Raw genomic sequence first — 25,382 nt, forward strand, 5'->3', positions numbered from 1 at the left:
ACTTGCTTTACCTGTTAGAATTGGGAAACATCGTAGGGTTTGGCACCAGTTTCTTGTTTATACATCTTTAATGGAAAGAATCCAGTTCTGGATTTATAGTGAATAAGAAACAATTAACCAGCCCTTATGTTTCTGGCTCTTATCCAATACATATCTGGTGAAGCAGGCAGCACAACATTTTGCTAAATCCATGAATTGTACTGTATGATAAATAGCAAATCATGTTGAACCACATTTTGTAGCAATCATGAGGATGTGAGTCATATCAAAGGTATGAAGAGACGCTGATATTGTGTTACAATCACAGCAACACAAAGACAGTTCAACTCTCAGCTATAGTGACAGCTGCCATTGACACTGATAACTAGGGCAGTGCTTTAGTTTCAATGTTGAGGTGTTTACACAAAAGCACCAAAAAACCTGTTATTATCATACTTACCCATTATCTCAGAATGTACGGGAGACTACCGAATTCCAGGTAGGTCTCCCGGACTCTGAGGAGAGCAGGCAATTCTTCCGCATCCTGCCCCTCAGGGTGAACCACAACATTTTAGCCCCGTCCCCGCGACAAAATGACAATTTTGCCATGGGGATGGGGCCAAAATTACGTGATTCGCTACACCCGGACCCCTTCTGCCCTCCCACCACACCGCCCCTCCGGGATTTCCCGGAGACAACAATAAAAAGTTGTCAACTATGGTTATTATTATGAGTGTTGGAATAATGCATGCTGGGCTGCCCAGTAATCCCAGTTACAACAGTCACTGCAGAGTTTGAAATAATATATTCACAGTAATCTACATTATGGACTTATTTGATTAATGTTTTTGTGGTAACAGAAGGAAATAAAGATACTTTCCCAAGATTTCCTTGTGTTAAACATATTGCAGGGACTAACTCTAAGCTTGTGGGTTCCTTAAGAATGTTTAATACAAGGAAATCATGGCAACAGTGGTTAGCACTTCTGCCTCACAGCTCTGGAGTCATGAGTTTGATTCCCGACCATGGCTCTATCTGTGAGGTGTTTGTATGTTTTCCCTGTGTTTGTGTGGGTTTCCTCCTGGTGCTCTGTTTTCCTCCCACATTCTAAAAAAACATACTGGTAGGTTAAATTGCTGCTAACAAATTGACCAGTGTGTGTGTGTGTGTGTGTGTTAGGGAATTTAGACTGTAAGCTCCAATGGGGCAGGGACTGATGTGAGTGAGTTCTCTGTACAGTGCTGCGGAATTAGTGCCGCTATATAAATAATTGGTGATGATGATGATGATGATGATGATGAAACGTGTGATCATTCATGCAAATAATGTAAAGATTATCCTCTGATCACTGTAATTGACAGTCCAAGTTTAATTATAACTGTATTTTTGCAGTAGCTATAGATTAATACACTTTAAATTAGCTGTGAAATATCATAGTATCAAAGTCCAGTGATGGTTGATATGTTCTTAAACATATGAAATAATAAATGGCATCATATTAATTTCCCAACTTAATAGTCTGAGATTTCAGCTTTTCAGTTTTCTACATAACTGAAGACCGCATGGCAAGATTTCAGATTCTTTTAATTGTAAACAGCCAATCAAAACATAACATATTATGTTGTCATACAAACAGCTGTGCACACAGTTTACAGGCAGAATATCCAGAATGCTTTATTTACCTAAAGAAGGCAAATCATCAAATCAGCTTCCATTCAGCAAACTGCTGAAATGATTTCACTTTGGGAGACATCAATAGATGCATTTAATGTACAGTGTTAAGGTACTTAGTTTTAAAATTTAGAACCCCTTTTATATGCAGCTAAATATGCTGAAGCATATTAAAATTACTGATAAATTCAGTACACAGTTGTTTATAGGATATTTCATTATATAGACTATCAATATATTTTATTATTTGGGATAAAGAGGAAAATGTATGTACATGACATAATTACATACCTTCCAACATTTGGGTAGCCAGCAGAGTGACAGAAGGCGTGGCCACGTCACGATCTGGGCATGGCCATGTAATGAAGGGGCGTGGCCACACCCCTGCGGTATGCCTAGCACTTCTGACGCTGTAGGCTGTCCAGTACTGTTCTCCTCTCCCCTCCCCTTCAAACACCTTCATTGCTGTGTGCACTAAGGCACATTCGGCAATCCATGCAGAGCAACAGTGAACAGACAATACATCCCAACTTTACCACCAATGATTTCCCGATCAGGATGGTGTCCTCAAATCGAGACTGTCCTACCTAAATCGTAACAGTTGGGAGGTCTGCAATTGTATGTTATCCGTCTACTATGACCAAACTCTTGTCAGATATCTCTTTGCCTGCTCCCATTTATAATGTTGGTCCTTTATGGACCTGGCTACATCCTTATGACATCACACATATCCCTTGACACTAAACCACACCTACAACCCATTGCATTGTGAGATGATTATCCTATTTTAATAAGATTGAGATTAAAGATTTGGAAGGGGTCAAAGGGATTATGGGAAAGGGAAGAGGCACAAAATCATCTCTACTGAATGGTGAACACTACAAGGAAAATTATTAGCACCTCAAAAGAAACTAGGTACAATGATATAACAAAATATTTCATACATTAATTTCTTAATATTTACATTAGTGAAATACAAAGGGGAAATAAAATAAAAGTCCCTTTAAATGTATTTCTTACACCCACAAACTACTCAAATAATAGTTGTGATCATCCTTCAACTTCAAGTTATTTTACTTATCGCCATGATCTCTGTGGTTTTATAGAGATTTTCAATAGCGATTCCTTAGTATTTTTTGGGTGTGCCTGTACTATTATAAATTATAAGACACAATGTCACAGAACTGTCCCTTTTATGGATACAATGCAGTAACAATTTGCAAGCTCCAAGCATAAATTTGTTTTTTATTGCATAAGCCAAGAATAAGTATTTAAGTATGATAAAAAATAAATATAACTATATCAAACAGAGCATAATACAGTGAAAAGTGCTTAAACTAAATAAAGCCATCTTTATAATAATACTTTTCATGTAACCTTATTGTCATAAATGTATTGGGGCATTGTAATGGATCTGTCAAAGCCTGTATTGTAGCATGAATCAGTCAAGCTCATGTATTAGCAGGTTGGCTTACATGTTTGATAAAACAAAGGACAAACCTACTCTTTATTTCTGTTAATACCGAGGAGGACATGCTTACACCCATGTAATATTAACAAGGTTCAAATACAAAATAACAAAAACACATTTTTGGATATTGTTGAGGATCATTGCGTATACACTAAGGTTGATGGAGACGGTTCAAGTTTGTCACTTTGGAGAACTTATTCTCTTTCCATCTGTTCTGTACATTCACAGACTGATCTGCTTCTCTCGGGAGGTCTTTAGTGGACGTAGGACTGGAAGCTGTGCAGTACATACAGCAACGTTGTCAAGAAAGCAAAGAACTGGAACAAAATAGATGGTAAACAATTATTTAAGTAATTATTTATACATTTTCATTAAGTAGACACTATCATCAAATTGTGTATAAATGACATATAAGCTTCTATATAGCTCTAAAAAGGATTGCTATCTAATGCGTGAGGATAAACATAAGTCTTTACTGGATATTTATTTTGCAATACCTTTAGCCAATCTGGTAGTTTTTGACGTTGCTGTGTGTGTGCCCTGAAACAAATATCCAACTAGGATCAGTCTTATTTAGATCCAACTGAACTGAAAGTCTGATTGAACAATGATTATATTTGTCTGTATATGATGTCATCAGCCTACCATAAATCTGCTCATTAAAGGATAAGACATCCACTGTGGACTTAATGTCCTAAAAAGGCACAAAGGGTCTATTTTTCAAATACAACTCCTTTCCTATATCTAAGGATTGGTTAGTAGACCACATCTAACAAGTGCCTTATGGATATAAATCTTCATCTGTGGGGGTCCAGACATGTGCAGTACTCTGTCTACATCTGCCCCCATGAGCGCATCACTACTCTACAAATATAACTGATGATATCACAACTTCACTAATATAAGGATATATGTTACAAGATATTTTACATATATTCATGTAACTTGTGTGTTATATATCATAATGTTTTAGACATGTGGCGTGATCCGAATATGAAGCCAATTGTGGCACACAATGCTCCTTAGTATAACGATTAGTGTGCTATGGTTACTGCAAATGCCACTATTGGCGTGTCTAGTGGCCAGGGCCGGATTAACCATAGGGCTAACTGGGCTACAGCCCAGGGGCCTATGGCATCCAGGGGGCCCTTGAAAGTGCTCAGCAGCAGTACTGATCGGTCGAGGGCGGGGGCGCCGCCGGCGCGATCAGTGCTGCTGAGCACTTTCACTGCAGTCCTTCTCCGGCGCGCTGTAGTCTCCTTACTGAGGAGATCTCGTGAGTCTCACTCTCACGAGATCTCCTCAGTAAAGAGCGTACAGCGCGCCGGAGAAGGAGGTAAGTGCCGGGGGGGGCAGCGCTGGCAGCTTGGATCACTGGGGGGTTGGGGGCGCGGGCTGCACGGATCACGGAGGGGGGCCCTCACGGGGCCTCCATTCCCTTAATCCGGCCCTGCTAGTGGCTGGTGCTCCTTTACACCAGTTGCCACCATCTATATAGAGATAAAATTCATAACAATTTAAAAGGTTTCGCTGAAGTAAGATACCAAGCAAACAGTTCTGGGAGCTCACAAGGAAGAATCAATTAAGGGACAAAAGAGCAAAAGTGAATGAAAGAGGGCCAGGGAAATCTATGTATATAATTCTATCCAAAAAGAAGAGGACTTGTGTAGCAAATGAGTCCAGGAACTGAGACTTTATATTATGCTTATGCACTTGGCACAAATTGTATTTTTTCACCAGAGTGTCTAGGGAATTTGCTAGTTGTACTGTAAGACTTGGTATAAAAAGATTCTGTAACGGTATGAGTCCAGCCCTAATTATACACCTATAAATTAAACAAACCAATGTCCACATAAAAAGAAAACAACAATACCAAAATCAGTTGGAACATAAACATATCAAAGTGAACTTACTGTAGATGCAGCATTCAAATGGTAGAAGATCGGAGTGCATGCAGCGAACACTATATTACCTCCAGATATAAAGCTATCACAATATATTGTCGCGCTAGCTTGCAAAACAGCAGCACTGAGGTAAAAAATGGCTGTAATCCCATGGTAAATAACATCCTAATGAGAGAGGTAAAACAGATAATCAGAGAGGACAAACAAAAATGAAATCTTAACACAATAACATTAATATGGCCTTTGCATACTGTGTTTAACATATGTATTGGTGTACATTTGCATTTTATATTTGGCAACGTTGTAAACAATAAAAAATTATTTCAACCATGATTAAAAATGTTAAACACGCATAAAGGCTTCTTCTGCTTTCAATGGTCTTACTTGGACTAGACTGATCAAAGCCGATATCTGATTGGTTTGTGAATTACAGCACATTTCTGTCATTTGCAATATGCTATGAAATAAGTAAAATTATTTTCAGTTGAGCTAGAATCCCATTTGGACTCACAAGTCCACTTGTATCACATGATTCCAAGGGACTTTTATAAAAACATAGTGCAAACAGCAATGATGTGCTGGGACCCATAACACCCAATCAGATGTCACCATGTTAGCTAAGAATTGTGGTGGTCATACTCTCTGCGATATCTGTAGTGATATAGAGCAAAATTTATATAGATTAGCCCTTTATCGAATGATACCGATATTTAGAGCATACTTTCCCACTCTCCCGTAATTTTCGAGAGACTTTCAAAATATTGTGTGATCTTCCAGAGTCCCAAGAGAGTCCGGCAATCTCCCAGGCCAGACAGAGAAGCAGCGGCCTTGTGGTGACGCTATTTACATCTTTGCTAGAAGTTAATAAGAAACTTGCATCACTGCCCTGCCTTTCCTCATCACCCTCCACATATACAAGCATGTACATTGATAACTAATTGGGGTTAAAATACCTTACTCAAGAAATTGATAATTTTTGGAGCTACATATGTTGTTTGGTGTTTTGCTTCTTAAGTCTCAATGGTCTCTCATTTTTAAGAACTTTGCATGAATGAACTGATAATTGGGCTGATACAGAGTTATTGGCAAAATGGGCATAAAAAATTTAAAATAAAAATACTGTATTTATGTCCATATGCAGAGTAATACACATCTCGAGATGCATCACCAGCATATGATCACAATCAGCATGTATTTGCAGCTGCCCTATAGCAAGTACAAAAACTACCCCTTACTGGCGCATATGCGTGTTTCATGTCTACATGAGCCACATTTGCATGAACACACCTTACTGTATTCGGTCTGTGATTGCACAACCTTTCCCTCTCCTGTTCCGACACTTCACTTGTAAGGAGACGTAAGTGACGGATGCATGCAAGTCTGCATTGGCGCATATGCATCCGTTCGCTTTGTGGACATTTACAGTGACAATTTTCGTATTTTATGCTACGCAAACTAGCACAAGTTCAACTCTGCATCGAGCCAAATGTGTCTATAGTTTAGGTAGTGTCAGCCAAGAGACAGGTGTGAATGGAGTAAGAGGTATCAAAGTGAAGCTAGGTCATACGTACCTACTTGTTTCCAGGAGAGGGGGTGTGACTGGAGGGCGGGAGGAGGCGGGGCGGGCCCAATCGCGTCATTTTGAAATGACGCGATTGGCCTCACCCCGCCCACTCCCGCCCCCACCAAAATGCGGTAATTCACCGAGAATTCCAGGATGCAGGAGAAATGTCAGCTCTCTCGCGGGAGCCTGGGAGACTGACCTGATTTTCGGGAGTCTCCCTGACTTTCGGGGAGAATTGGCATGTATGAGCTAGGTTGCTATGCAAGTATCCTGTAGAGACAAAGTGGACCTAACACACAGTGATTCCAAAGGGTATATTTATTAAACTGCGGGTTTAAAAAAGTGGAGAAGTTCCCTATAGCAATCAATCAGATTCTAACTGTCATCTTGTAGAATGTACTAAATAAATGTTAACTAGAATCTTATTGGTTGCTATAGGCAACATCTCTACATTCATTAAAAAAGGATAAAAATTTTAAATTGGCATTTTATTTTTCTACAGCTAATAAAAAGACAGTGATCTATAATTAAAAATATATTTCATAAATTTGTGATACTGTCCTTTCAATATGAAGATGTCAAAGGTGCTAGCAGTAACACCAAGTATATATTCCATGTAAGTGTTGCACATTTTATATCCTTTTGAAAACTAGTATTAATGCAAGTTTAGAAATTATATGTCAAGAACATTAGATATAATAATAATCTACAGGAATGTTTCTGTTTTTCAGGGCACAGTGCTTACATCAATAATTAAGTTTCATATTAGACTTTTTTCACAATTTCAGAAGCAATACTAAACTTTCTTACCACTAATCTCCAAGTGCCGGCGTTGTTTCTGTGGAAACCAAACACGTAAACCATCAGGAGTAACAATGAAAAGAAGAATGAAGATACTGCAACATACATGACCCATCCTTGGCTAACAGCATAAAGTACTCTTGTTGCAGCAACCAGAATCCAAACCCACGATCCAAATATCTGTAATGGAAAAAATATGTAAAATTATTATGCGCAAATAAACCTGTTAATTCTTAGTAACATAAAAAAACAGCTAGTACATAATGATACAGAGCCCCTAAAATTAATCTGAATAATATATATATGTTCTAAAGTAAAATACATAATCTATTACCAGCATGCATGATAATTGTACTGAATATAATTGTAATTATTAGATTACTTTAAACTGAAAGCTGACACAATGTTCTATCTACAATTAGGTGTTATTGTGCTATATAGAAATTTATGGAATAATGGATTTTTTTGTATGATGATAGTCTATTTTTAAACTTGGCCAGTGTAAAAGTCTGGCTGTGGGATAGATTTGGAAAAAATATGTCAGCATACTCTGAGCAACTTGATTTCCTAAGCAGAGCTGTTCTGACATGTATATAGATTACTTTCTAATTCTATACAACAAACCATGTTTTATGCTTTACTTTGGAACGCAAAATCAACACATACTTTTATAAAATCAGGAAGTAGTAATAGTACCGTGATGACAGACACACTTATTTTTATACAATCAATTTCATTTTAGCCTCACCCAGAATATTTTGGAAAAATAGGCAGGCTGAAGGATGGAAATGTATGGTTTGCTTGTTTTGTAATAATAATGTAGGTATGCTGTCAGGCTGCAAAAAAAACTCCACTCCCTCAGTGATAAATCCTACCCCTAGTTGCATAGATTTATATATTACCAAATGCTCCAGGTCACTTGTGTTTAACGTATATTGTATGGAATATTCAACATACTGCAATAGTATCTAGTTTATTTTCACATTCAGTGAATCATTCAAGTATAATCCCATAGAATGTTAATCTATAGAGTAGCCAAAACAGGGTGGAAAGAATTGTTTGTGCTTTTATCCATCGTGACAATCTGGTTATTATTAGTTTTTATGCAATTTGGTCCACTGAATACAAGTGCTTCATATACTGCTAAGAGTTTCTTCACTTTTACTTACACCATGTCATTAAACCTGATTTTGTTTTGGGTTTTGTGTTTATTTCTCCTCTACTAATTCTGCACAATAAAAAGTAGTGTCATGTCCTTATGGGGTCACATGGAGATGTTAGGAGTCAAATCCTCAGTAAATAATCAGTATAATAAAGAATGACGTAGACAGGAAACTTTGTCACCCTGCAATAACTATTTCTGAATTCATGTACTTTCCTTTGGGTGTGAGAACTTGGTAAGGTGTGCCTGTAAATGGCTCATTTAGGGTGTGCACTTACATAAAAATTTTTATCAGGGAGCAAAAGGCAAAGACAGAGCTGAACCAGTGAGTATTGTAACCTGAGATTCATCACAGCTAGTCATTTGCCTTTGGTGCAAGCTTTTAGGAGCCCTCTCCCAAAATGACCACAACATAGAATGGCACCAGCAAAGAGCTGCTTTATTGTGTGAGTTGCACTTAATCTACTGAGTTTATTCAGACATATGTATGTGAGGTATGTCCTCTCTTGCTCAGTAAAACTTTTATACACAGTTAATAACATGAACCATGTTGCTGCCTCCTGCCATACGGTGTGGCACAGGCATTGCCATAATTCATATTGGGTGGCACTTATAAGGTAGTATCAATACATGTCCATGTCTTATGTTTTTGGCTATCTTAACTGGGCAGACAGTGTTTGTTTTTTTACCCAACTGACAATCGCCGCTGACATTACCAGTGGATCCCACTAGACAAGCAATGTATTGATAGAAGGTTGTGGGAGTGTAGTTTTTCCTTGATTGCATTATTCATGGAGGCTCAGACTCTTAATTACCAGTAGATCCACTGACTCCTCTAATAAATGTATTATTATTATTTACTTATTCTTATAGAGCACATACAGTTTTATACAGCACATTACACAAAAATGTTTAGTTTCATTCTCACTATTCAGCCAAGCTCACAATCTCTTTTGATGTCTGGGTCACACAGTGAGACAAGGGTCATTTAAGTTCACAAGGATGTGACACCGGGCTTCAATTTAGGATATCTTGTAATGTGTGTAACTCTCTATTGTGAACTTTATAATATATAAACTAAAGAGAGCCTAAAGATAATGGGCACATGTGAGAAGGTCTGGGAGAAGTGAAACCACACCACAGGTGTCCAGGTGGGCATAGTCTTAGAGGATGCTCATGGTGGCATTTGTCCAGGTCCATGCGTTGTCTTCATGGTAACCGCTGCTTGAATGGATCGGATTATAGAGATTATAACTTTGTTTCAAGCGCTGATCACTCAAAAATACTACAAGCAGAGTTCGTGGTTGGCCAGCGCAGGAAACAAGTCAGTGTGTGCAGACAATTGCGGTTGTCTATAATCATTGTTCTCTATAATCAGATCCATTCAAGTCACAGTCAATTTATCGTGATTGTAGCTGTAAACCGACAGATTGTGTACGTGCCCTGAAGCGCGCTGTATTTTATAGTGCAGTGGCTGATTTACAAACACCTGTCCATAACCAGGGGCCTGATTCATTAAGGACCTTAGCTTAAGAAACTTCTTATTTCAGTCTCCTGGACAAAACCATATTACAATACAAGGGGTGCAAATTAGCATTCTGTTTTGCACATAAGTTAAATACTGACTATTTTTTCATGTAGCACACAAATACTTGATAGCTTATTTGCACACTGAAATTTAAAGTTGATATTTGTGTGCTACATGAAAAAACAGTCAGTATTTAACTTATGTGCAAAACAGAATACTAATTTGATCATAAATTGCTGCATAAGATCCTTAATGAATTAGGCTCCAGCTTCTTTTTCATTTCCATATTTATTTTTCTGCAATCCCTTGTTTTTTGTAATATAAAATACCAAGCAACGTTATTAATGCATATTATGTTCATTTACATCCTGTGATTTTTAATATACCACTATTTACAGTTTTAAGAGTTAGTTTTGGTTTATTCCCTGGTATGTAGCAATGACAATTAAATAGCAGTTTCGGTGATATACGGGTGTGTCCAGTATTTCTGAGTTAATAGATCATCTATACAGCAGCAGAAGAAAACAACTAACAAACTGGAATGGTTAGTAAAGGCTGAGTTAGTAAAGTGATTGTTCAAACACATGTGTCCTGCTTTTCTCCATCGTATCATTCTGTGTGGCCTTGTTACACTGTGATAGAATTACGTATCATAAGCAGGGGCGGATCTAGATAATTGGTGTACCGCGGGCGATTTAGGGGGGGCGATTTACGCCCCGCCCCCTTTCTGCCTTCTGAGGCTGCCGGCGGCTGCACACTATGTGCAGGTCCGTTCTGCAGTGACAGTGTGCTGCCCGAATGATCTGATTGTGTTTAAAATCAGAGCAGCTGGGCAGCACACTGTCACTGCAGAACGGACCTGCACATTATGTGCAGCCATCGGCAGCAAGCCCCTGCTAGGGGATCCGCCACTAATCATAAGTAAAGTAACATAAAAGCCTGCAGCATCCTTGTGCTGTTTAAACAGGTATAAATTTCTCTGAATGTCTCTGTTCCAACATGAAGGGCTTTGATGCACCCTAACACCTGGGGTCACACTGAATATTACTTTATCCAACAGCCCCAAAGAAATTACCTTTAATACAGAAAGTGCTAATCTGGTCACACAAGCATCAATTAGGTTAAATTTTATGATAATTATTTCACTAAATTATCAAAAATCTATTATGTGCTACAATAACGATCCAATACAATCAAAGGGAATTTTTGGTCACATTTGAATAAATTATCAAATTGGTGACTTCTGTGAAATTTTTCACTAAACAATGATTGTATCCAAGCGTCAATAATGTCATTGTTCGATTGAAGTTATACTGTACATGCTCTAGATCAAGATGTTATGTGTAGGTCAGTCAGTTTATTTCTGTCAAAGGAATTACTCTTGACAAAGGAGTGAAATGCAAAGAGATGAGTCTGCTAAAAAGATGTTACTGTCCCATGTTTCTGATTACACTGAAATGAAAGCATATGTTTAGATATAACATTTATATATATATATATATATATATATATATATGGCCAGCATTACATATAGCCCATGCTGGCCATAGATAAATCTGCTAGTTAATTAATAATCATAATGTACATGTAGTATGTGCCGTAACAAATAATTTTAATAAGAAGGAAATAATCCAAGTTAAATGGTAAACTTTCTTCTTATTAAACCAAGGATGTTATGTTTGCATGTGTTATATGTCCGATATGTCAATTATCTGTGTTGTTAGGATTACCTGTAATTTTTCCACTGATTTCTCAGTTAAATTACCTGGACTAAATTAAGTAACTGTGTTAAACAACTTTAAAATAAAGGATTTAACTCAGCATCATTTAATTCAAATAACAAATTAGTGGGAAATAACCAAGTAGATCAATGTGTCCTGTATAAAATATATGTTTTCAGGAATGAACATCAACCATGTAATTCTAGACAAATATCAAATACACATACTGCACTGCTTTATTGCCATTTAGCCAAGTACATTCACCATACCTGCACAGTAACGTGGTATTCGTGCAATGTTTCCTCTAAATTGATCAACAGAAATAGCTAAAATATTGACTCGAAGTGGACACCTCCCAGGTCCTATTCACAATGTATGAGATTTGCAGGATTTTTAAAAGCAAGTTACAATATAGCAACACTTTTTCACATATCACTTTTGAATTGCTGCATGTGAACTAACTGCTAGAGGCATTACTAAGCCCTCTAAAGACTCAGGGGTATATTTACTAAACAGCAGGTCAGAAAAAGTGGAGATGTCTATAGCAACCAATCATATTCTAGCTGTTATTTTGTAGAATGTACTAAATAAATAACTATAATATGATTGGTTACTATAGGCAACATGTCCACTTTTTCAATCTCGCAGTTTAGTAAATATACCCCTCAGTGCCTCTGCCATTATCAAGCCTACCAATGTTCATGTGCACAAAGTTTAACATTACACCAATAAAAGAGGACATACAATAACAAAGCCACAGACTGAGTTTTAAATGGTAGAAGGAGAAGGGTCCTCAACAACACATCTTACCAATGTATCCTGCCAAACTGCTGCTGACAGACTGTGATGGCAAAACCATCCTTATATTAATCTCTATATTAATCAAAGTGAATACATCTAACTTTTTCTTTTTTCTTGTTCATTTTAGAAAATGAAAGAAAATATCTGAATGGATTCTATGGGTTACAGCACCAGGTTTCATTAATGTACCTTAATACGCATGACTGCTACTATATATCACATTTAGACAGACTGGGTATTATATTTTGTTTCTAAATAGCGGATCTGGTAACCATACTTACAATATAAACAAGAAACAAACTTGTGAGAGAAAATGGGTATTATTAAAAGTAGTGCTTTAATAGTGTGATGTTGATCTGCTCCAGGGGCGGACCATACATTTGCCCTACCCGGGGCGATTTTAGGGGGGGGGGGGCGATTTAGGCCCCGCCCCCTTTCTGTGTTCTAAGGCTGCCGGCGGCTGCACATTATGTGCAGGTCCGTTCAGCAGTGAAAGTGTGCTGTCCCGCTGCTCTGATTGTGTTTAAAACACAATCAGAGCAGCCGGGCAGCATACTGTCACTGCTGAACGGACCTGCACAGTGTGCAGCTGTCGGCAGCAAGCCCCGATTGCCCCCCCCCCCCCCTGGATCCGCCACTGATCTGCTCCAATTTCCCCTCCCCTGACTCCACTTATTTTCCAATTGCAATTACGTGAGCTGAATTAATTGATGTTAACAGTATTTTAATAAATGACTTATTGAGGATGGGAAAAAGTCACAGATCCATCAAGTTAAACCTACATTCTAACTGTGTTTATTAACAATTATTTATTTCACAATATATAATTATATCATTTAGTAATATCCATTCATTAAATCAGTATATTCAATTGTAATGGACATAGGCAGGAATCAAACATTACTGATTACATGCACTGTATTGTCCTACAAGTGGGCTTTATAGTAAGTACAATACTGAACTATGCTGGCCTAATTCCTTTAAATGGTGTCATTTTTTTACATTAATTTGCTGCAAGGTAGATCTGTGTGATAATGACACAACAATGTGCAACAGGGTGGATAATATTCATGAGGCACAAACAACACAAAACAAGACATGAGTCATTCTGATCAGGGCTGTGCTACCAGTTTTCTGCAAACAGAAGTGACGATGTTACATGATTTTCTTAATTAACATGTAATTATTTAGTTGCACATGGTGGGGCATGATGATTCACATTGGTTTAATTAGGTACATTCAGTGTTGTAGCAAGGAGCCATAGCTCCTGGAGTGAGCACATGCTACGATGTCCCCTTCACCCATCATTATTAGTACCACCCCCGAAAACAAACAAAACCCTAGAGAGCTGCAGCGCATGCGCCCGTGCATGCGCAGCAGCTCCGTTTCGGCTGCACTGTACTATACAGCAGCCACGGCGCTGTCAAAGAAGCATCCGCGGCGGTGCTGTATACAATACAGCACCGCCGCGGTCGCTTCTTAGACAGCACCGCGGCTGCTGTATAGTACAGTGCCGATATGTAGGGCACTTTTCTAGCGATGGGAGGGGGTTTCTGGAGACTCAGAAACCCCCCTGCGTGCACCACTGAAAGCGGGTGGTGCGCAGCCCGAGTCTGCAGAGACAAGCAGGCAAGTTATGCTGCCCATCCACTCTGATTCAGACCAACCGGGTAGCATAACTTGCCTGCTTGTCTCTGGAAACTCGGGCTGCGCATAGTGTGCAGCTGCAGACAGAACGCCTCTGCTAGAGGGGGGGTGGGGGGCATTGCCCCAGAACCCGTACTGTTAAAAGTTTTAAAAAAAGGGGGTGGGGACTAAATCAGCACCCCCCCCCCCTTAAAAAAAAACTGAGATCCGGCCCTGGTGCACAGACATCCCTGGACAGTACTAATGTAAAGACAGCATCATGTGACAGTGAGTGATTATATGATCCCTCTACAAACGCACTGTAAAGCTCTGCTCTTCAGAGCAGAGCAGAGCTGAGCACAGCTGAAAACTGACACATACGGTAATGTACACTAGCCTGAGCTGGCGTACAGTAATGTGAACAAGTTCATAAAATCCAAGGTTGTCAGAACTTGTTAAATTGAGGGATATAGCAGTGACCATAGACATTTATGGGGACTACTGGATTTTAAAGAAAAATGCAAAGCAGCAGATATCTACAGTATCTGCTGTGATGCACTGTTAATACATGTGCATGGTACTTAAATGTGTTTTGGGGGATGTTCATGAAAAGAAGCAATAATAAATGGACCCCTTAAGGTACATTTGCCTTTATATTTACTTACCATGCCAATAAAACCTACAGCTGAAAAAGTTTAGTACAATAAATAATTAACATAATTAACTTTTATTTTTATTTTGAAATCTAGAGGGGCAGGTACCACCTTTTGGTTACAATTGCAGAATGGCACTGTAATTAAAGCTGTAATTAGGCTGGCAGCCAATTTAAAGAGAGGGAAATAACTAAAAACTGTAGCACACAAGAACGAAGAATTTCCTAAAAGGATAAAAGATACAATCTTGCAACATTCCAAAAAACAACAAGAGTATCCCTACAAGGAAAACTAATAAACCACGTTGCAACTCTGCAAGACCTACACCCAAACACAACCTCTAATCAGCTACACACCGCCAACAGGCAGGTTAATCTTGCATTGTAAGTCTCCACTTCTTCTGCCCATAGAATCCATAAATGTATAAAGCTCGTTTTGCATTGAAAAGTGTTCCATTACATGTTTAATACTGCTAGCGGCATTTAACAGGCTGCCTGAAAGTGAAAACCGTTCTTGTGACAGTATGTCAGCAGTTTATAAAATATTGGAATGTCGATTGAAAAAAAAGCTGTGGTTTCTTTGAGGAAAGCCTGTAGCTAATTAAACTCTTATGCAACACCTGCCTTAGTGAGAACAGAGCTGCAAATAACAAGGGCAGTAGAGAAAACCAACACTTCTTAGAAGTGTGCATAAAGTTTCAAGGGCAATGTTATGATGTGTGGAGGGGTATGGAGGCAAGCTGGAAGTCACAGACTGAGAAACATATAACAGAATGAGCTGGGTCCTCAAAAGCACAGGATAAGGGATATAAAACTCCTATCAAATTGGTGAAAGAAAAAAATGTGGTGACACACTTCTACATGAAATGAAGCTTATATATCCAATTTGTTTAGTATTCACACATTGGACCTATTTAGAGTTGGAAGTAAGTACAATTGCGCAACTTAAAGATGCATGTTGGCGGCCTGCTCATGTTCACAACTTGCGTCTGTAATTAGAGGTGCACATATCTTGCATTTGCAGTCCTTTGGATCATGGACATTAACATGCATGTGCATTGGATCTTGAAATACATTAGGTACAAAGCGTAATTTTGGACCTACATGAATCGGGCATACACTTCTAAGTTGATGGTGATGATCGATGCATCTTTGCTACAGGCACATCTAAACTCTAGATTTAAGGTTGCAATAACTTAAACTGCATGTACTTCAAAATACATGTGCAGATGTATCAGGCCCATTGTGTGGCCAAGTGAGGGATGACCTCGCTCCACGAACTACATCTATAAATGGAAAGTTCACGGAATGGTTGAACAGTGAATGCAAGGTAAGTATAATGTTTTTTGTTTTTAATTCACTTGCTGAACTCCAGCCAAAACTATCCTGTTTAGTGAGGAAAAAGAACAGAAAATTGAACCTTAGAACTGGCACTTGAGCATAAGATTTGCAAACACAACTGCTGCAATCATGATATCATGATGTAACTATAGGGAAAGGAACAATTGTAATATTTTTTTTACTAACTAAACTGAGCTAACAATCTAACAATTAGCATAACAGCTACCATAATAACTAAAAAACATCGCTAAAATACTACCCACTGGGGATACACAGGGTTATTTCGGCTATCATGATCCTTTTCACAAAACCAATGAAACAAATGACTTATTTTTTCATTATAAACTGTAACAAGCTCCTGTCTTTCTACAGATGCTGTTATATTGTTCACATAATTAGTCAGGGCAAAAAGCCTTATTAATGAAGACTAAAATATTTCTATTAATATGCCCTTATGCTATGGGCCCTTTGTTATCTATTACATTGGCATTTCGGTATTTGGGCAGAATTTATTTTTCGAGCTGGCTTTCTCTCTATTATGACTGAAGCTATATGTCCAATAGATTTTATTTTGCTCTAAATAGCAAAAACTATTACATTTAGGATAATTATAAGTCCTGGTCAGAACAAGAGGAAAGGCGAAAAAGTGGAATTTTAGGGTAGAAGAAATGGGAAGAGAGATAAATGAAAAATACCATATGTAAGCAAATAACGGAATCCTTATGAAGAGTGGTATTGGTTGAAAACTATAAATAAAATAAGTGTGTACATTGATCATATAACAATGATCCCTAATCATCACAAGCATTTAAAAAATATTATGATAGTATGGCGGATCAAGAATGGGGGAAAGCTAAGCACCTGTTAACATTTATCTGATCAGCGAAGTTTAATTTGGTTATAAAGTAGGGGTATATTTAATAAACTACGGGTTTGAAAAAGTGGAGATGTTGCCTATAGCAACCAATCAAATTCTAGCTGTCATTTTGCAGAATGTACTAAAAAAATGAGAACTAGAATCCGATTGGTTGCTATAGACAACATCTCCACTTATTCAAACCTGCAGTTTAGCAAATATACCCCATTGAGTGCAGTGAAGGTATTTTATTGCTGATGACTTTACTTGAGGAAAATATCAATAGTAAAACAATTAGCAATTTCCAGAGGCTGAAACTAATGTCTACTCAAATAAAAGCAGCATTTTAACTGAGAGGTCAGACCTCCTTTCTGGGGTTATGAGCAGTAGAGGAAATAAGTCTTTCTCCCCAATTCTGTAACTGCAAAACGCCTGCTCTTCACATTCAGAAATAGGGTTTGGAGCCAAAACATTAAGCAGCCGTCTCTTCTGGAAGTGGCAGATGCACATCAAGAACATCCAAGAAATACTTCTCATGTGAGTTAGATCATAAACCTCCCATCTGGAGCAAAGAGTACATTTTTCTCCATGAATAAAAGTTCAAAACACACATTAGTGTCAAATAATATCAAAGAACTCACTTGTGCAATTGAGTCACACCTTGTTCAAACAATAAGGTGGGGACAAGTGTCTATTAATATGTATGTAAAAGTGACAGACTAGAAAAAGCATCTCCTCCTGTGTGCCAATGAAAACATTTGTATAGACCCAAAGCACTCAACCATATAGTAACCTGAGATGAAATGTTCCAGCACTTCATGAGAAAGGTGTGTTCAGGTCATTGCATTCCAATCATAGTGAGGTGGAGGGAATCTTGGGGGCTCCGCTCTCGAGGCAGTGGATGTAGACCTAGGGTTTTGAAAGTGTAGCTTTCTCTTCTGTGCCACAACGATTGAGAGAGTTTCCGTTGTAGTCCAATAATAATTTAAAAATAGAAACCCCAATGATAGCGGATCTGATGGGTCTGGAGGTATAATGTAACCAGGTACATTGCTTGCCGTCTGTATAATGTAGCTGATACAATTGAATATTAATACCTTGACATTTGTTGCATTCAGAAGGTCTAAATGCAAAGGGCCTCTTTCATAGAATAACAGTGTAGATGAATAATCGCACCTCTCAGGGGGTTCTCCAGCTCTACAGAGTCTTCAGACTGGATATATCTCAAGCCTGGTCTTAGCAATGTTTCTGCACACATATGCATGAAGTATGGCTTTAGTTCTTTACAGGTCCTTGGTATCCCTTTAAACCAGATATTATTTCTCCTCACGCTGTTCTTGATTTTTTTTTGCTGCTGTTTCACTGCTTCAATTTTTTTTATGAATATGATGATGTTATCCCTTCAGCACAACATACTGAGACCACATTCAAATGACAGACAGCAATCATTATAGAGGAACTCACAATCAAGCTCCCATTGACTCTCAGGGCATCTAGCTCAAAATCCAAACTAGAAGCTTAGTCTCTGCTTAGTTCATGGCTCTCCGGATTAGATGTTTGTACAGCTGTATGTGGATCGTGAGTACCAGTGGTTTTCGCAATTCCCATCTATTGCTGGACACTTGAATTAGGCTCTATAATCAGGCTATTGATCCAAGTACCTGTCATTATCGTTACTGCATGCTCTCAGTATCTGCATATATATATATATATATATATATATATATTATATATATGATTGTGGCTATGGTTTGCATACTAACACTGCCTAACAACAACTCATGTGTTCAATTGAAAAGTTGATTGCGGTTTTATATATTATAGGAGTATTTTCTCCTTTTTTTATTTTATTACTGGATCCATAATACATGTATTTGCATTATTAAATGTATAAAATATAAATTTATTCTGCCCTGGTTTTTGATATTTTTATCAATAACATCATTTAGTCCAGAGTATTATTTAACGCTGTTATCCCTTGTTCCATTGAGTATACCCAGTAAATGAGTCTGTCCATGATGGCCTAGGAAAGCCAAATTCATTTGCTTCAAATGAGTTGATTGATCCAAGCTCCAAGTCAGCAGAATCATACTACTCTTAACCATTAAATACCCCTAATATTAACACAAGCTGTAAATCCACCCACCAATAATACTATCTATTGACTTAGGTCAAGCACCAAAACTATCCAGAATCTTAACAGAGCTATAATTTAGCTTTTCCACAGGGGATTGGGGGAATCATTATGACTTCAGACGGCCCTGCAGCAATAAAAACAAAACTAATATGGCATTTCTTTGTTCAAAATTCACAATTGTTTAAATAATAACACATACTGTATGTTATGATAACTTAGGCTGGGTACACACTACAGCCAATTAGCGGGACAATCACACGATAAATGAGCGTTTGGCCCAATATCGCATTCATGTGTACGCTGCAACGATGAATCATTATTGCTCCAATGCACATCGTATCGTTTAATTTGATTTTTTAAACTGAACTAAAAATCTTGTACAACGATGAAACGATGTTGTTCCAATTCTTCAGTGTATATGCACTCATGACCAGCAGTGTCCATAGATCTCTGTGGAGCGTGCAGAGTTATGATCTTTTCAGCCGATGGTTATGACAGATGAAGAGCACAGATCTGAAGGTAAATAGCATACCACGTGTATAGTGTGCATACATAAATCGTCATGCTGATTGTGACTGTTTGTAAAATCGTTAAAGATGTCGCATTGAGAGAAACTTTCTGTAGTGTGCACCCAACATTAGTGTCTTGATAATGAAAGGCTTGTGTTGAATCACAAGAGGAGCACAGTCATTGCTATTACTCAAACAGTCAGCACAATAGGCACAACACAAATAGCCTACGTATTCCAGTGACACTGCAGTAACTTCATATTTCATTTCATATTTTTCTAACTTTATATAGTTCAATATAATTCATGAATTTTATTGTTTACTTAAAAAGTAATTCTGCTATTTATTAACTTTTACTATAGCATTCCCTCAAATCTAAACAGCTCATTGCTGCTGATAACAAAGGTGAATGTTACAATAGGGAGGATTCCCTTGACAGAATGACCTGACATTGAGATTGCTGTGGCATTAGAGAGTCAGCGCCACTGGAAAGAGCTTATCTGACAATAGTTTAGACTTCCAGTACATGTTACTTGAAAATATAAGGATGTAGATGGGAAGGTTTCTATTACAAAATTTATCTGTTAAGTTTGGGAGAATACAATAGTAAAAGTAAGATGTTAGCCTACAATGAATATATAGAAATTAATATGTAATATATTGTTTCAGTACATTATTTTGGAGTGGTGGTTACCAGAAGAACATGACATGCTGCAGGCTGAATTTATACACATTTGACTAAGAAATATAAAAATAAAATTGTTGTACAGCCCCGATTCATCCATTATAACTCAATAAAAGGTACCATAATTGAAAAAGTGAATGTTTCCATAAACATAACTTTTAAAATTAATTTATAAATCTAGGCAGCTAATTACACTGTATGGAAACGGCATGCTGTTTACTTGCTGCTTGACTTAACATGTAAGAGAGTAATTTCTGTTTGTCTAATGGTATACTTAAGACAGAACAAAAAAAATCACAACACTAAACACACCCACTGCCAAAATACAATAAACATGCTTAGAGAAGTACATTCCAAAGTACTAAACTCTGCCAATGACCCTTTCACTAACTGCACCTAATCTGAGTGAGCTCAGAGAGGTGTTTGTATCCCAGTGATTTGTAGCCTTCTCAGATGGTCCATGGCCACCCACTTCCTGCCTTGCTGAGGTCCATACTACTGTATATGTATATATGAGGTCAATAGAAAGTGATCAAAATTTAGCAAGAAACTAAAGTAACCAGATTACTTTTTTGTTGTGTAGTTCCTTAGAAAGGATCTTTCTGTTGGTGTGGACCAAGGCTCAGTTTTTGGACCACTAATGCTCTTTCACACCTGTATGCACATGATATGTAGATATATTTGTTTAACTCTAATCTGACACCTTAAATCGAGTCTAAAATTATGGAATATCTGTCATATATTTCCATAACACATTTAAAACTGAGTTTGTTATACTTCCTCCAAAACTTGGCCCAGTAAACCCTTAGATTTTTTTTTATCAATAGTACTGTACACTGGTGTGACATTCAATGCCCTCTCATTTACTGTTTATATTTATATTCTGACTAAAACCCATACTTGCCAACTTTTTAAGTCTGTACTCTTGAGTACGTCATTATGTCACTATAGCCCCGCCCCTACCATAAAATACAAAAATTCATAGTATTGAATAGTGCAGGGTATGGCTTAATGACGCGATTAAGCCCCGCCCCCAGCTATTCAATGCCGTGAATTTCAGCATTTCACAGGGTCTGGGAGCTTTGCCTACTTTTCTGGGAGTCCGGGAGGACTCCCCGAAATTCGGGAGCCTCCCGGAAATTCCAGGAGAGTAGGCAAGTATGCTAAAACCTGCCACTGGTTCTGTAATATCACTGAGATGCGCAATTTGCTTTATCTCTCTACAACCTACATTCTAATTCTCTACCACTTGGACTACTGTAAACTACTTCTAATAGGATTACAAGCTCCCTCATTTGTCTCAGTTATAATCTACCCTACATTCTGCAGTGAGAACCATTTCATGTTCTACAATACACATCCTCCTTAACTCCCTTTCTCTATCACATCTTGGATCACCTTCAAAGCAATGTGCTTATTGCTCCACTTGCCTGTTCCTCCCTACATATCTGATTTAATTCCTTGATGTGCAAAATAATCTCATGCACTCTATGCAGAATTGTCTCCCCTTTCGCTCAATATAGCCCTTCTCCCTCTTGGCCCCTTACCTATGGTATGCTCTCTCATTTGGTATACATTAAGCACCTTCTCTATTTGACCTTGAAGGTCAAATTATGGACACATTTCAGGAATGAAGCATTTAAATAATTAGGATCAGTCATGCATTGGCCAAGCACAGCCATCTACTAAATTTACTTACAACTTACAATTAGAATATAAGCCCTCTGGCATTTTAAAACATTTTAAGCTTTTACAACAAACAAGAAGAGGAACATTGACATCACAAATGGTTACAATTTATGTTGTTATTTAGAGCAAAACAAGTTGGAAGACAATGTTTAACATTGGCATATGTGTTAAGGGCAATATGGCATGTGATCCACAACTACTAGAACCACTTTGTGAGATGTTCACCTTTAGCAGCAACCTTTCCAAAGAACTATATATGTTCCACAGCACTCAGTTGCTCAGTGGCGTGGACAGAATATGGTAGGAAGTAGTGAGCAACCTAGATGGTAACAGTAGAGCAAACTGAGAATCACACTGGCCAGGGTTAATGCAGAATAAAATACAAGCCAAGGTCAGGAGTAGGAGAGGACAGCAATTCCTTTAATAAGCCAAGGGCAGGTAGAAATATATATGCAGATCCATTTAACAAGCCAAGGTTAGGAGAAAACAGAGTCATTTAAACAATCTGGGTCAGTTTATAAAGCCAGCAGAACCAGCAGAACCAATTAGATATTACAGGATGATTAGCTGCATGAGGAGCAGCAAGCGATTGCACAGCTGACACTGCCAGACTGATAGCTGAAGAGATGCTGGTTGGTATTTACATAGCAACCAGCTGAATCAATGAGGAGCCGGCTGCACTGGAGGAGAGGATGCTACTATTGGGGAAGCAGGGTGGCTTAATGATTAGCACTTCTGCCTCACAGCACTTGGGTCATGAGTTCGATTCCTAACCATGGTCTTATTAGGTGGAGTGTGTATGTTCTCCCCATGTTTGAGTGCGTTTCCTCCGGGTGCTCCGGTTTCCTCCAACAACTCAAAAACATACTAGCAGGTTAATTGACTGCTATTAAATTGCCCTTAGACTCTCTCGGTCTGTGTTGTGTGTGTTAGGGAATGTAGACTGTAAGCTCCAATGAGTCAGGGCCTGATGTGAGTTCTCTATACAGCGCTGTGGAATTAGTGGTGCTATATAAATAGCTGATGATGATGATTGTTGTGGCTGGTAACAGATCTGGTATGCAGTGGTGATCACCATATACTTGATACATCAGGATGCAATCCACTGTTGCCTGACAGAGAGAGGATGCAGGCTACTGTTGCTAGGCAACTGATGCAACGTGCTACAGTGATCACCATATTTCTTAACAATATGATTGTAGCTTTTACATTTAGCTTTCTATTACATGATAGAAAGGGTATACAAAATACAATGTGTGGTTAGCAGGCAAGAGGTGGGAAGGGTGTGTTGGTGAGGTGTGGAATGTGGAAGTGAATGGAAAGGCAATAAATAGGAGAGGAGTGAGCCAGGGAGTGTTAATCATTGAACTGGTGGATATTAGACATGATTATGTGGTACCTGGAAATGGACCTCCTCTCTTATTGAGTTTGTATTGCATTTATTGTGTGGTACTATACTATATTTTCCTGCATTGTATTTTGCAAAACACTGTTTAAACAAAGCACCAAATAAATAAATAATATACAAACATACACACAAAAGAAATTATACTTTCATGCATGTTCTGCCATAGTTTTAATTCTTTGATTTTTGTAAATAAGTGGATACATCAGACAGTGATAGGCAAAAGTGAAAGAAGAGTGGGAGGCATACATAACTTCATACAGCAATTTGGATAGTCAGTTTGGTCAGTTGGCCCGGTCAATATCTGATCAAGATCTATCAGTTGTTGATTGGGACTGCTGGAAAATCCAAATGACCAATGACAGCAATGAGCCAGTGTATGCCATCTTTAGCCAACCACACTAGCTGGGCCTATATGGTACAGGCAATAACCTCACCCTGAACACAGAGATTGCAAATTTGTCTATTTTGTTCACCCATTCATATGGACATATTGGACATGGGTCAGAAAACTGGCACTGATCATGGACAGTTTCATTTTCCAGTCTTATCTTGATTTTATTGTAAAATAATATGTAAATCGAGTTATTTTTTATACATTGGTATACAGTTGAACAGACCTGATTTAAGCCTACTTTGCTTTTAGAGTAGGGATTCTTCACCTGAACTATTTTATATGTTTTGAATATTTTCTTTTTATATAACATGAAGTTGTCTAAAACAGGTTTTTTTTAATCTGAGATACAAGTGCTTTTGCATATCTCTTATAGATTGTCTAGGTACTCCAGCCGGTTGTATTTATCTCAAAATAAAGTGTATACAGAAGAAGAAAAAGTATACACATATACAGAAGAATATATATTAAGCATTTACACATATAATAGGTTAGTTCATAAAAAAATACACACATTAGGGAATATGTGATTGAAAAATGAACAGACAATAGATGGTACACAGTCAATATTTACAGACATAAGGGGTTGCTTGGTGAAAATGTTAATACATTATAGAGCACCTGATTCAAAATGTACATTTGGTAAATATTTAAATATATTGGGGTTACTTGTTAAATATTTACCCACATAAAGGGCTACTTGATAAAGTTTTTCAGACCTAAAGGGTTACACTATAAGCAACAGTTTTAGAAACCCTACTCTAGCAGGTTCAATGTCAGGAAAAGTGAAGGTGTCTTTATAAACCTTATATAATAACTTCAATTCAATTGAGATATACCTTTACCTACATTTATACATACTCATAACTAATGCATATATGTAAGTGTGTGTTTCAGTATTGACTTGTCCAAGGTTTCCCAAACCCAGTCCTCAGGTCTCCCCAACAGTGCAGGTTTTCTGGATCACATGTGACATAATTAGGACCACCTGTGGATCTGTTACAATGTGTCAGTCAGTAATGAATACACCTGTGCTCAAGCAAGGAGATATGGAAAACCTGCACTGTTGGGGAGCCCTGAGGACTGGGTTTGGGAAACCCTGGACTAGTCCCTTTTACGTGAACTAAAGCACATTCCTGCTTTACCTGCTAAATGCACATAAAGTTTAGGATTCTGACAGCATGACATATTGTCAAGACTTAGAAAAAAGTGCTAATTTGTTAAGACATGCAAAGAATTTTCTTCTCCCTTAGATTTTGAATATGAATTCAATCCACAGTGAAAATAAATAACTTACCAGTTCTGGAAGTATAAATGCATATGGTAATGTTCTAAACACCGAAAGTCCATAGGGAATGTCTGGCACCTCGGTGCTCGTAGGCATCTGTATTCCTTGTGATGCCATTTTTTCCCCCTCAGAACAATCTGCTAAGTAAAGAGATGTCTGCTGCTTCCCAACACCTGGTTATCTGTACACTAAACATAG

General features: G+C 38.0%; 1 protein-coding gene across 1 annotated transcript; it reads right to left on the bottom strand.

Moving 5' to 3' along the window:
- Positions 1–1,546: 1,546 nt before the first annotated feature.
- On the bottom strand, positions 1,547–25,382 carry LOC142144642 (MAL-like protein). The gene is made up of 4 exons (XM_075203739.1): positions 25,194–25,382; positions 7,400–7,570; positions 5,035–5,190; positions 1,547–3,438 (listed from the first exon to the last, which is right to left on the bottom strand). Exons 1-4 carry the CDS (start codon positions 25,299–25,301, stop codon positions 3,376–3,378), a joined length of 498 nt encoding a protein of 165 aa, XP_075059840.1. The 5' UTR covers positions 25,302–25,382; the 3' UTR covers positions 1,547–3,375.

The sequence above is a fragment of the Mixophyes fleayi genome, chromosome 3, assembly GCF_038048845.1.
Source record: "Mixophyes fleayi isolate aMixFle1 chromosome 3, aMixFle1.hap1, whole genome shotgun sequence".
NCBI classification, from domain to species: Eukaryota; Metazoa; Chordata; class Amphibia; order Anura; family Limnodynastidae; genus Mixophyes; species Mixophyes fleayi.